General features: G+C 48.2%; 1 protein-coding gene across 1 annotated transcript; it reads right to left on the reverse strand.

Moving 5' to 3' along the window:
* Positions 1-63: 63 nt before the first annotated feature.
* On the reverse strand, positions 64-7,748 carry GPATCH3 (G-patch domain containing 3). The gene is made up of 7 exons (XM_059136458.1): positions 7,292-7,748; positions 5,151-5,572; positions 3,218-3,392; positions 2,878-2,937; positions 1,554-1,675; positions 1,308-1,435; positions 64-808 (listed from the first exon to the last, which is right to left on the reverse strand). Exons 1-7 carry the CDS (start codon positions 7,725-7,727, stop codon positions 592-594), a joined length of 1,560 nt encoding a protein of 519 aa, XP_058992441.1. The 5' UTR covers positions 7,728-7,748; the 3' UTR covers positions 64-591.
* Positions 7,749-14,434: the final 6,686 nt, after the last annotated feature.

Below are 14,434 nucleotides of genomic sequence, written 5' to 3' on the forward strand. Positions count from 1 at the left end.
GGCGACTCCAACCCAGGTTTTCCCGACCGTCCCCCCGGCCTAAACTGGAAGAAAAAAGGCAAATCCAGTAGTGAACTTATTTATTCTCCCGTTAGGTCGCAGACTGGGGCCACCTCCCGCGGCCTTGCCGCTGCCTGTCCCAGCCAGTTAGGGGAGGAGGCAAGGAGCGCCCGCCCCAAGATCGTCTCTTCCAAGCACCACGAGTCCTTTCCTCTTCCAGGTCCATTCCATCCTCTTTCTGACCTTTATAGTGATACCCCGCCCCCACGACGAAGATTGTGCTGAGAACTTCAGTCAATACAGCTGTTCAAGGTACTGGGGGAGGCAACGTGGGCAAGCTCAAACCGGGGCTGGGGTTAGGAGACATCAATGAGAGGTCATTAAGCCCTAACAGTAAAAGAGGACGTTAGGGAGCTTTGGGGAAAAATGCCCTTGAGGTAGAGAGCCAGAAGGCAAGTTCAGAATAAAGCACCTGAACATGCTGCACAGATTGCTGCTCCCCAAGTTCTTTAGGCTGTGGTGGGAGATAAGGCCAAGGCAGAGAGCTGCCCCTGTGCAGTTATGAGTGATATAAGAGAGGCCCGGAAACTGTCACTCAGGCTCTGAAGGCTTGTCCAAGGCACAGCTGGAACTCCTCACAAAGGTCATATCTGGCCGAAACTTCATGCTGGTGGGTGGTTGGCGTCGCAGCAGTGACTCCCCCTGGTCTTGAGGTAGGGGCTCATCATAGATGGTGGAGATGAGCCCCAAGCCAGTTCCACGGGGCCTCTTCAGTTGCCCAAATGGCTGTAGCTTCTCTCCATGGTACCTGCATTAATGAGGGCTCACAGTGAGAGGGCTGCTCTCAAACTCTTTAGGTTGGGAAAGGGCAGAGAAGCAGCTCTTACATGGCTGGTTTGTTCCAAAGACAGAGCCTTTAAATATGGATCTTTGCTCTTCAGCCTCCTTATCTATTCAGTGACAGTGCCGGCAACCTGGGGTTTCACATACTGCTTTCATTTTAAATAGTACACAGAGTTTAGAAAAACTGTCACCATTCTGTGACTTACAAGCACTCCCTAACAGCAATCATCAAGTCCAAACTCCTCAGATCATGGGGTATGACTGTCCTAAAGATCAATGATCTTGTCAAGCCTTAGGGCTTGGTCTTAAAAAGGAAAAAAAAAAAAAAAAAAGTGCCAGACCTACGTTTTCCTTTTAATTCTGCTTTGAAATTCATCCCCTCGGATGGAAGAAGTTAGGGGGAAACCAGGATATAGACAAAAGGCTAGCTGGGTCCCCCATGGAAGTCCCTGGGTCATACTCACCCCAATCCACGCTTGCATCTTGGGTGCTGGCCATCACTATCCAGGGCCTCAGGCACCCCTGAACACTGGCTTCCCAGACCCTGGCCCTCAGCCCAGCCCTGCCGCTCCATCACCTTCCGTCCAATGCCCTGTGCAGGGAAGAGAGAAGACTCTAGAGTATAGGGTTCCTTGTTGGGGGTGGAGGGGAGGAGGAATGGGGACAGAGAAGGAAAACCGAGGGGTCAATGGGCTAGGCACAGTGCTCACCTTGGTGTGGCGCTCAAAGGTGCCCACTTGGCATCTGATCACAGAGCCGTCCTCCTGGCCGTCACGGAGTCTTCTTTCCAGACGCATTTGGACAGAGTCTCGGGCATCCTTGTCGCCACCATCTGAGGAAGTAGAACTCAGTTTGCAGAAGGGCCTCTCTCAGCAGAGAGCGGGGGAAAATAATCAGGTTTCTAGGACCTCCTCACAAGATTTACATATTCGTCTTTAGGGTTTTTGTTACTTTTTAAAAATGATTTTATTCATTTATTTGACACAGAAAAAGAGATCACAAGTAGGCAGAGAGGCAGGCAGAGGGGGTGGAGGAAACAGGCTCCCCACTGAGCAGAGAGCCCGATGTGATGCGGGGCTTGATCCCAGGACCCTGAGATCATGACCTGAGCCAAAGGCGGAGGCTTAACCCACTGAGCCACCCAGGCGCCCCTTACTTTTTAAAAAAAATTTTATTTATTTAAGAAAGAACACAAGCAGGGGGAGGGGTAGAGGGAGAGGGACAAGAAGATTCCCTGCTGAGCAGGGAGCCCAGCTCAAGACTCGGTCCCAGGACCCTGGGATCATGACCTGAGCCGAAGGCAGGCATTCAAATGAGCCACCCAGAAGCCCCTGGTGTTTTATTATTTTATTATTATTTCTCATTAACTGGGAGCTCACCAAGAGTAGGAACCCTGGCTTTCCCATCTTACAGATGAGAAAACTGGTGCACAAAAGTTATAGAGCCAAAAGATGAAAAGTGGAATTAGAACCCAGATTGTCCCCTCCCACCGTCACCCCAGGTCATTTTATTTATTTATTTATTTGTTTGTTTATTTATTTATTTGTCAGAGAGAGAGAGAGAGCACAAGTAGGCAGAGTGGCAGACAGAGGCAGAGAGAGAAGCAGGCTCCCTGCTGGACTAGGAGCCTGATGCGGGACTTGATCCCAGGACCCTGGGATCATGACCTGAGCCAAAGGCAGCGGCTTAACCGACTGAGCCACCCAGGCATCCCGCCCAGGTCATTTTTGATTCCAGAATCTAAACTCTTAACCAGAGCCTGAGCTCCTGACCCACCCACTCTACCAGGGTCTGCCCATCAGAACCAGAGCACCCTGAGGGCTGACTCCACAGAAAAAAGAGAAAAAAAAAGCTCTGCCCACAAGCAGCACTTAATGCACACAGGTGGAGATGTCTGAAGAGAGGAACCCTCTCAGTGGGCAGCCCCAAGGGAACTGGTCCTTTCTCAGCCTCTGCTCAGCAGGCCTGGTAAGTGTCAGTGCAAGGCCAGGGCACCAGTCCCCCATCCCTGTACTACAATCCCCGGCCCAGTACCTGTGTCGTAGTACACACTCATGTCCACGTCCCAGTCATCAGCTGTCTGTTCATCAAAGTCTGCAGATAAAAAGCATTAAACAGAGTAAGCAAAGGACTCACAGTTCTGTTGAGAGTTAAATCTAAACTTAGCCCTGTGTTCTAGAACTTAGAGCTTTTTGTTGATTTTTAAATCTCTGCTCTGGGGCGGGGGTCATTTTTTCTCCACTGATCCCCTGCCCCTAAAAAGGAATGATGGGTAAGCCTGTTCACTAGTCCTTTATCGGGCCTCACTGCCAGAAAACCCACCACATGGAATGGAGAACCCTGACTGAATGGATCAGGGATCAGCCAGCATTACCTCCTTCTTCCTCCTGCCAGAACTGAGCGTCTGTGTAGAACACCAGGCCAGAGCCGCCCTTCTCCCACTTGAGCTCAATCTCCTCCTCAAAGAGCCGCTCGGTGGTGCGCTCCTGCCCGGTCACGTCCTCGTGCAGTGCTTCGTGACGCTCCCACTCCTCACCCCGGTCATCATCCTGGGAGAAGGCAGGGAGAGGTGACCTGCCTGTCCAGCCTCCTGGCCTCAAGCGCGCAAGGGGGGGCAGCTCAGAGCCCAGGAAGTCTGTGAGACAGGCGCTCAGCCCATTCTTCCAAATTTCTCTTAGAAGCAGTGCATATTTGGCCCCTGAGGCCTTGCCCAACACATTTCTCCATCCCTTGTGTCTCAGCATACCTGGCACTTTCCTCCAAGCCTGACTCCCTCTTAGCCTCTGTGCTTTCAGCCATGTTGTTCCTCCTGCTGAAAATAGCTTCTCTCCTCTCCCACTCCTTTCTCTTCTTCGCCTGGTAAACCCTCATCCTTCAAGTTCTGCAGTCCTACATGAAGCCCCCACACCGAGGCCCACAGCATTCTTGTCGGCCTCCAAACTCTTCAGTTTGGAGGTAATTGGCAAGAACTGTTTAGGCCTCTGTACATTACATCATAAATAAAGAGGGGATAACAACTAATACCTATTGTCTACTGTGTGTTGGGCCCTTCTCATAACTTAGTTCCTTTGATCACCCCAACAACGCTGTGAGGTGAGTACCATCATTCCTGTTCTACAAATGAGGAGGCCTGGATTCACAGGAGTAAAGTGATTTGCCTACGGTGCTTCACCATGAGAGTGGCAGAGCCAGTGTTCAAACTCAGTTCTTCCTACCATACAGCCTTTCCTGATGCTGCTTCTTGCCTCTTTCAAGGCAGGAATTGGATCTTGGAATGTCTCTGGAATCCTGCACTAGCCTGTGCACAGCTGCTCATCTAGACTTGCAGAATGATAGGATGACTCCTGGCTTGAAATCTTGGGGGCCTCTGTCTAGTTAAAACTCCCAAGAGGCCTCAGGGATCACTGCTGCAGAGCAGGTGCTGGGGACCAGTCCAGATGTCTATACCAAGGATGTGGTACAGATGTTAGCAACTCTGGGCTGGCAACTCTGAAGACGTAGATGACTTTTTTTTTTTTTTTACCCAGAGTATGCACACCAAAAGGTTTCCCAAAAAAAGCACACCTTTCCTGGTTTTATGAATGAACAACTGAATTTGGAGAAAGAGGAAGAAGAAATGGCTATTTCATTAATAAAATTAGAGTGGAGGCTAGTGTCCAAGCCACAGACTCAGGGTCAGAAAATAGAGGTGACATCTCAGCCACATACTGAAAGCACACAGAAGTTAGACAAGCAGCAAAGGGGGCCAAGTTCACATCCCAGCTCTGCCTCTGCTTCCTTACATGACTTTTATCTCTTGGATCGCACATTTCCATCTATGAAAAGGACGCTCCTGGGGTACCTGGGTGACTCAGTGGGTTAAAGCCTCTGCCTTTGGCTCAGGTCATGATCCCAGGGTCCTGGGATCGAGCCCTGAGTTGGGCTCTCTGCTCAGCAGGGAGTCTGCTTCCTCCCTCTCTCTCTCTCTCTCTGCCTGCTTTTCTGCCTACTTGTGATCTCTACCAAATAAATAAATAAAATCTTTTTTTTTAAAAAAAGGATGCTCCTCACATTCCTTCTATGTGGAATGCAAAGTCGACCCCTTTGAGAATATTCTGATAAAAACTCTGGCCCCTCTCCTCAAAAAAGTGCATATTTGCAATACAAATGCAGTTTTATGTTCAATGTCAGGGAGTTCTAACTCTCTGGAACCCTCCTAAGAAGCCTGCACGTTTAGAACTATTGTAATATACAACTGAAGAGTGATAGTGTTAAAGCTTTAGTCTCTCCAAGCTGCCAGCAAAGACAGGGTAGCTCACTGTACTCACATCATCTGAGTGTGACTCTTCCTCCTCCTTTTCCCCTTCCTCCTCCGGCTCTCCATGGGAGCAGGCTGGTACGTCTGCTAGGCAAGTTCCCTGGGGTATTTCTTCGCCTTCAGCTGTATACACAAGCTCTTCCTGCTCCACAGTCTCAGAGTCCTCATACTTGAATGGTACATTGCCATAGCGCCGGGAAGAACCTGTCTTGGGGAACTGGAGCTGCAGTTGGGTGATGATCCTCGGTGGTAGGCGGCAGGCTCGAATTAACTCCAGAAAGACCCGCAGAGGAGTCCCCACGTTCCCATTGGGCATCAGCACTGGTGGGTTCAACTCTGGCAGTTGCCTCAGATCGGCCAGAGTGAAGGCTTCACTCTTAGCTTTCCGACTCTGCAGCTCCTTCCGGGTTTTGAAAGGAAAGGAGCCCAAACCTTGGAAAGCAGAGGAAAGAAGAGCTCTTGAAACCTAGAAGCCTTCAGCAACACTTGAGCCAGAAATCTGTTTAACTGTTTTAGGCTAATGATCTTTCTCCCTTTCAGACTTCTCCAGAGTAACTTCCTCCATTCCCTGACCAAAACCACCTAATAATTTCATGCCATTTCTCATCACCTCAGCGGAGCACACAAGTTTCTTTCAGATCTGGTTCCTGTTGACTTTTTGATTCTCAACTGCCACCAGCCCCACTCCCTGCACATTCTCATATCATGTGCTTCAACCACACCAAACAATTTAACATGCCCTGAAAGTTCCATGGACTTTCACATCTTTCTGTGTCTGCAAATGCCATTTACTTTAAACACCGTTCCTTCCTACAAACTCCTGTTTCTCTTTCGGATCCAGGTGAAAAGCCACATTTCCTGATCCCTCTAGATCAGTTTCTCCCTTCCCTTTCATCCCTCAACACTTGGTAATAAAGAACATAGGCTCTGGAACAATATGCCTAGGTTTGTATTGTGACTCTGCCACTTCCTAGCTCTGTAACCTTGGGCAGGTAACAGTTTCAGTACCCTTCAGTATCATCACCTATAAAATGGGTAACAACAACTTCGACTTCATAGGATTGCCGCAAGAAGTCAATAAGAAAATGAAAGGCTTAAAACAGTGCCTAGTAAGTACACAGGAAGTGCTCAGTAAATATTAGCAATTAGAATGGCATCTCTGTGACAATTACCTTTTTACAAATCTGTCTTCCTCTCTGAATCCTGAGCACACACTGTGTCTAACTGTTCTCTGCACAGTTGCTACAGTCACACTAAGTGTAGCATATAAGCTTGATTTGTTGAATGAATGAATTAGAGGACTCCTAAGTGTTTTCTGTTACCCTATCAGTGATTTCCCATGAAAATGGGAGTGTCCAGAGACAAGAGATTGTCTTTTCATTTGTGTCTTCTCAAGACAGGGCTGGATAGAAAGCAACGAAGAATACAATAAAGACAGAAAATAAGGGATGCCTGGGTGCCTAAGTCAGTTAAGCGTCTGCCTTCGGTTAGGGTTGTGATCTTGGGGTTCTGGGGTCAAGGCCCGCATCGCCTCCTTGCTTGGCGGGGAGCCTGCTTCTCTCTCTGCCTGCCACTCCCCCTGCTTGAGCGCGCGCGCGCTCTCTGACAAAGTCTTTTGATAAATGACAGTAAGAGGATTAGAAACCTCATTTCCTTTTCTTCCTTCCGTGTCAGCGGAGTATCAACCTCTCAGATAAAGGGTCTCAGAAGTAATTTAATAAATTGGAAAATGAAGAATCATCCCATTAGACCTCTTACCGTTCTTTCCCCTGTAAGTTAGACTAACATGCAGTTGAGTCTGAGGCTGTCCAGAAATGACCCAAACTCTTAATTTAAAAGTCTGATAATCAGAGACCTGACTTATCCCCGTCATCCTTCAAGAAAGGTGTCTCTGGGGCGCCTGGGTGGCTCAGTGGGTTAAGCCGCTGCCTTCGGCTCAGGTCATGATCTCAGGGTCCTGGGATCGAGTCCCGCATCGGGCTCTCTGCTCAGCAGGGAGCCTGCTTCCTCCTCTCTCTGCCTGCCTCTCTGCTTACTTGTAATTTCTCTCTGTCAAATAAATAAATAAAATCTTTAAAAAAAAAAAAAAAAAAGAAAGGTGTCTCTGTTCCAGGGCCGGTAGGCTCAGCCTATTATCTTTCCCACGCGTACCTGATGCCTCAGTAGGTAACCGCAGTCTGCGGATCAAACAACGACCCGGCAGCCAAGTTCCCTGAGAATCCAGCCACCGGCGGCCCGAGTACATGCGAAGAAGCTGCTGAGCTTGAGTTGCCCCCCGTACCGAGATGACGCAGCAGCAAGTGCGGGTCTGGGCGGGAGCACAGTCCGGAGTGGAGAGAGCGTGGGCATCGGTGACCGAACTCTGGGCGAGAACCTGGCCGACAGGAGTTAGGGCAGACTCGGGAGGAGCCTGGGAAGGACCCCGCTCAGGCCTATGTCGGTAGTGGAAACACAGGAAGCCACAGCCGCGCTGTTCCCGGAACTGGCTAAAGTAGCTCCGGAGATGGGCCGAGCGCAAACACGCGGGAATACCGCTCACTATTAAGTAGATTGTCGCCTCCTCCTCCGCCTCGCTGGGCACCGCCATCTTGGACTGTCACATGATCGGCTGGAACTAATTCTCGCGAGAATACGACAAGCGGCGCTGTGATCTCTTCTGTAGGATGTTGAGTAACCCGTGATTAATTGGGCGGGTGGTGGTCGAAGAGCAGAGAAGTTTTGGGGTGGGTCGTTCGGGTCGCTCTCCGACAGGGAGAAGCCAACGATGATGAGAACACTCACCTGAGAAATGGGTTTACAGATCTCTTTCGTAAGGCGTTAGTGATGATAAAATCAGAAGCCTGCGGGAGAGGCAGTTTTTTGTTTTTGTTTTTAATTTATTTATTTGACAGACAGAGATCACAAATAGAGAGGCAGAGAGAAAGAGAAGCAGGCTTCCCGCTGAGCACAGAGCCCCATGCGGGGCTCGATCCCAGGATGCTGGGATCATGACCTGAGCCGAGGCAGAGGCTTTAACCCACTGAGCCACCCAGGCGCCCCGAGGCAGTTTTTTTTTAAGGTTTTTGTTTATTGGGGATTTCCCACACCGAATCTCAGCTTTCTCCGCTCAGAGCCTGTTGAGTTGTTCATCCATTTATTCTTCCAAAGCATATTCATGCCTTCCCACAAATCTCTAAGGAAAAGATAATCCTATTGAAAAGTGGACCGAAGACACTTAACAGAAAAGAGCCTCAATCTCCTTGGTAATAAATGAAATGCAGTGAGACCCACTTAACCTACATCAGACTGGCGAAAAATTGTAAATCCTCAAGTGTCTCTGACAGTGTAGAACAACTAGATCTCCCGTATACTGTTGTGGAGTGTAAGCTAGAACAAACACTCTGGAAAAGAATTTGATATTACCCAGTAGAAGTGAATCTACCCACATCCACTGACCCAGCAATTCCACTACTATGTATATACTTAAAAGAAATTCTTGCATATATCTCTGTATTGGCAATATTAAATTTCTCGCTGCCCTGTGATATGGGGGAAGAGCGAAGGTTTAGAAACTCCATCCCACCCTTTTGTGTTCGGGAACACAGCTTACAGCAAAGAAACACGCTCCTTTATATGACTTAGATAAAACTCATGGGTGCCCCCTTGTTTACCTATGTCAAGGCTAGCAACAGACTCCAAATTCCAGTTCTTTGCCTTGTAAACGCTTAGATGAACTGCTTGTCCCCACTGATCAATCAGAGCAAAATGCACTTTGGTTAAGCTTTTCTCCTTCCCCTAGGTCCCTGAACTTTGCCTCCCCTACCCACCCCCCAAGTTTGAGCCAGCACACAACCCCTCCTGAGAATAGGCTGGCTTCAGGGTAAAACATTTTCTGATCTACTGTCCTGTCGTGCCACTCCTGGTCATCCCACTTCCTCACATCCCGTTTTTTTCTAGCTTTGTTTACTCTTCTTATGAATGATGGACTCCTTTTGCTGAACCCTTGAAGGTGCAGGTAGTTCTCACAGTCCCATTGCAAGAGCTTCTTTCTCCCTTGCAATAGTTCCTTTCCTCTCTTGCAATAATCATTTAAAATGAAGTCTCTCTTTACATATGAATATTTGTAGCTAAATTGTTCGCAAGAGCAAAAAATCAGCATTTAGTACTGTTCAGCAGGTATATAATGTTGAGGGGAACTAAGTCAGAAAATGGGATTTATTTATATGAAAAGTTCAAAAATACAAACAAAAGTGTTTCTTGGGGATACTTAAGTAAGTATGCATTAAAATCATAAAGAGCGGCCCCTGGATGGCTCAGTTGTTAAGCATTTGCCTTCCGCTCAGTTCATGATCCTTGGGTCCTGGGATGGAGCAGCACATGGGCCTCCCTGCTCGGCCAGAAGCCTGCTTCTCCTTCTCCCACTACCCCTGCTGTGTTCCTGCTCTCGCTCCTCTCTTTCTGTCAAATAAATAAAATATTTTTAAAAAATAATAAAATAAAATCATAAAGAAAAGTAAGGAAATGATTAACCCCAAATTCAGGGTAATCATTACCTTTGGGAGGAGGTGATAGATTTAGAAAAGGACTTCAAAGTTGATGGGACATGATGAGGGTTCGTTCATTGTACTGTTATTCTTTACACTTAATATGTTTTATAAATGTTATTTTCTCTTACTCAATTTTAATTAAACATCTTAAAAGGGAAAATCACTCATTTCCAAAAACAATAAAGCAAGTGTTCGTTTGGTGTTGATCACATATATACACCCATTTGAGAAAGAAAAAAATAAAAACTGTTTTAATGAAAGTCTGGGTATTTGCATATAGGATTGTTATACATATCTAGATTTTAAAATCTGCTGAGGCAAGTGTAAATTGGCACAACCACTTTGGAAAATTTGGCAAGATCTACTTAAGTTGAGCATACCTTCTATGACCTGGTAATTCCAGTTCTTGTTATATAACAACATATCTGGAAACATCTGTGTGCCAAAAGATGTGCAGGAATAATCCTAACAATATTATTTGATTAGCCAAACAGTCATCGGCACTATCTTGGGTAAATGAATTGTGATGTAATGAGATACTTTATAGCAATGAAAATGAATAGGTGAGAATGAATCTGATACAACATTAAGTGAAAGACAAACACAAAAGAGTTCATGCTTGGGACGCCTGGGTGGCTCAGTTGGTTAAGCAGCTGCCTTCGGCTCAGGTCATGATCCCAGTGTCCTGGGATCAAGTCCCGCATCGGGCTCCTTGCTCGGCAGGGAGCCTGCTTCTCCCTCTGCCTCTGCCTGCCATTCTGTCTGCCTGTGCTTGCTCTCTCCCCTTCTCTCTTTCTGATAAATAAATAAAATCTTAAAAAAAAAAAAAGAGTTCATGCTCTATATGATTCCATTTATATAAAGTTTAAGACAAATAATCTTACTTATGTTGGAAATCAGGGATAGTGATACCATTTCAGGAGGAAGGAGAGGGTGGTGATGGGGAGCGTTTCTAAAGCTCTATTTCTTGAGCTGGGTGGTGGTTACGGCCAGGTGTTCATTTTGTGATAACTCATTAAGCTGTACATGTATGATTTGTGTGCTTTTCTGTTCATCATACAGAAAAGGTTGAATTAAAACTATATTTTGAAAAATCTGAAAATAGAAAAATAAGTGTTTTACAGCACACAAGTTGTGTGCTCTGGAAAAGCTGTTAGCTGACCCAAGAAGTTATGCACTTAGGGTTCCACACAATTGCCATTTGTGGGCCTAAATTTCCAGAACCTTGCACTGATACTCGATATGGAGGAGACACAGAAAATCGCCATTGATTTTGAATGATTACTCCTGGCACCAATGTGGGGATGTGCCACTGGGTGTGGCTGGGGATTGTTAGCTGGTTATTGTTTGGTATGACCTTGAATGACCCACCAGGATTGAGTGATTCCCCTGGTTAACCCCGATTCCCCTGAGACCTTAGCCTTGTTGCCTCCAGCAGCTTCACTGGGCTGGCCTTTCTCTGTGGCCTTGTTCTGGGACATGGTGCCTGTCTGCCTTTCCAGGCCCATCTCTTGCTGCTCTGAGCCCAAGTTACCCCAGGCCATTTGCAGTTAGCTGAACACCCTTGCTCTCTGTCACCTCGGTGTTTTTGCACCTCTCATTCCCTCTTTGTGGAATGCCCCTCCCTTGGTTGCCTGGCGAACCTCTATTCATTCTCTTTAGCTCAGAGCAGTCACCATGGGCTGAAGCATTCTTCCCACCTCCAGGCAGATTTAATCGTTCCCTCTTCTGAGCTCCTGCTGCTCTCTAAACATCTCTCTATCATGGTTCAGATTTCTCGGGGTTGCACTTAATTCTGTATCTCTCTCTGCCACAGCAGGATGTTCAGTGAAGGCAGAAGCTAAATCTTGGTATTTTGAGCCTCTTAGCATCTAGCACAGGGTCTGGTACAAGTCGTCATCAAGAGAGATGTTGAATGATGGCATGAATGGATGGATGGATGGATAGATGGTAGGTGTGGCTTTTTGCTGACATCAGAGGTTCTAGGAAACCCAAAGGCAGGGTGTCTTGGCCAACGTACCCTGACTGCTTATTAAGCAGTCGATGATTCAGCTAATGAAGGTAGGGATAATGGTGATAATAAAATGATACCCAAAGCTGAGCCCTCTCCTGATTCCTAGGGAGTCATCCCTGACTGGACCTGAGGACAGGGATCATGGCTGAGAGGGCAGATGGTCAGTAAGCAGTGGCTGAGGTGGATCCAGACAGCCTGATCCTGGCCGTGGCTCATGTCAGCCTGTGCTGGTGAGCCTGGTCTCCACAGTCACACAAGTCTGAGTTCAAATCTCAGCACAGGTAGTGATTGGTCCAAACACTGAGTAAGTTGCATACACTGTCAGAGCCTGTTTCCTTCTCTACCCTCTCTGGCTGATGAGGCACGGTTCCCACTTCTAAGCTGCTTTTAATGGAGACACAGTCCCCCACTTTTGTCTCATGGAGAAAGCATCCATTTTCTTATTGTATTATAACTCTCTCTTTAGTTTTGCTAGATTTGTCTTGATCTTCCTTGCAGAAGGTTTGGCTAGGGCACAGGGCACAGGAGATACAGATGAGAAGCAGAAGTGTAGCTCCCCAACCACGTGAAGGGGACAGGGGAGACGTTTGCAAAGAAGCAAGGCAGTGCTAATCAGGGAAGCTCTTGAGATGATAGAAACATTAGATAAGTTGAGGGGAAATGCTGGGGTGGGTAGTGGAGAGGAGCACTTTCTAGTGGCTGTTCAAGGTAGGCGGAGGGAGGGAGTGAGGGGCAGGAAGATTCAGCCTCAGGTTCAGAGAGGTGCAACAGTATACTGATGGGGGCGGTTAGTAAAGGAACATAAAAGAATGGCCTGAACCCCCCGAATCCTCTGGATTTGGCTCCTTTGGAGAGACAAGGCAGCTGCTCTTGGAAGAGTTCCCACCTGCATCTGTGTGGTGAGATGGGCAGTGTGTGTCCAAGTGCTGGCAAGGGCAGGCAGGGAGAGGGGCATAGGGGCTTGAGCTCTGAGTCTGGGAGTGCTGGCGGAAGGTTAGGGAGCTGAAGACAGCAAGGCCTGCTCTGGGCTTTAAAGGATGCTTCTATTTGGGACTTTGATTAGGTCCTGGCTTGGGGGAGCTGTTGAACAGGGGATGACCTGTCTGAGAGGAAGGTAGATGTTGGGGTCACCATGGGGCAAGGGGGTGATTGGTTAGTTGAGGCCCCAAATACCAAGCAGAGCAGTGTGGTCTGGATTAGCAGGCTCTGGGTAGACCCTGAAGATGTGGAGACATTGGTCGGCTTACATTGGGGGCCCCTTTTCTTTCTCTTGTGACATACAGAAAATGGAGAACATGCCCCAGTATGAGGGTGTCCCCATATTGTGTGCCCCGCCCTTGGGCATAGGGATGAGTGTGTGAACATCTGGCTTCCGTGCGGGTGTCTATTGTCATGTGTGTGGGTCTGCTGTCTGTCACTGAGTGCGTGTATCTTGGCTGTGCATTTCCATGCTGCGTGTGGGTGGATGGTGGGTCTTTTTTATGGGTCTTTGTAAGTGTGTCTGACTTGTATGTCTTGGTGTGTGTGTGTGTGTGTGTGTGTGTGTGTGTGTAGGATGGAGAGAGAGAGAGTTGTAGGTCTGAGTTGTGTGTGTGTGGTGTGAGCTGTATGTTTCTGTCACTCTGGTGTCTGAGTGGTGAGTGGCTGATTGGGTAAGGGACAGGGGTGCCCTTGCTGCTGGCACGAGGGCATTGTCCTATCCTGGGGGCCTTCAGAAGAGTCCTGAATGACAACTCTTCGACTGTTGTCCCTGAGTGAATGACCTCGCATTGAGCAATAATTAACTTGGCCCCATGAAGAGGATCCAAACTGGTGGTGACGGGGGTGGGACTGGTATGGGCAGGGGCCTTGCTGCTAAAGAAAGGAGGGGTCGTACAAGGGGGTCCTGTAGGCATGTGCGTTGTTATCATTCCCTCCTACCAGCAGGTCAGTCACCCCAACCTGGGTGATACTCAAAATCTTTAACCAACAGGGAGGCGCAGACATTGACCTGTCAGAACAGACACAAGCCACACAGTGAATGGAGCAGTTCTGGAGGCCACCGAGATGCCAGACACCACATCTCTGGTTGCTGGCCAACGAGGTTGGATTCCAGGAGAAGGATTGGGACAGAGGGGCCATGGAAGGGGGAACTCAGGAGGGCTCAGGGCCATAGCTGTGAATCAAGTGCCATGGAAGAGTCTCAGACTTTAACAGCTAAGGTGGCAGCTAAACTTTGGGAGGCCTTGACCTCCACGCAGCTGCACCAGGCCAGCCCTGAGTGTCCTTGCTCCTGCCATTGAGACAGAGTGGACTGTCTTCTTCGGTCACCTGCAGGAATGGGGATGTGAAGGATCCCAAACTGCAGAAATTCCAGTGACCTTGCCTGTTTCAATATGGGAATGGGCTGCTTCGTATTTCTTACTGGCTGTGATCTGACTCTGTTGAGGAGAGAGGGAGCCTGCAGGGGTCAAAAGCCAAGGGAGGGTTCACTGGGGAACTTGGAGATAGGGAAATGACACCCCCCAAAGATAAAGGCAAGGAAGTTAGGAGGCCTGAACTGATCCTCTGCCCTGGATTCAGACCTGTGCAAAATAAATCTCATTCCCCCAAATGGAATAATCCTCCCACTCTGAAAAACTAATATCCCAGTTCCCTGAAGCCTGGCTCCAGTGCTCCTTATGGCTCTTTCCTCTCAAACTCCTTCTGATAGGGGCGGGGTGGACCGTGGAGGTGGGACAGTCCCTTCCACATGTACAAATTACAGGGTCAGGC

This window comes from Mustela lutreola, chromosome 10, assembly GCF_030435805.1.
Source record: "Mustela lutreola isolate mMusLut2 chromosome 10, mMusLut2.pri, whole genome shotgun sequence".
NCBI classification, from domain to species: domain Eukaryota; kingdom Metazoa; phylum Chordata; class Mammalia; order Carnivora; family Mustelidae; genus Mustela; species Mustela lutreola.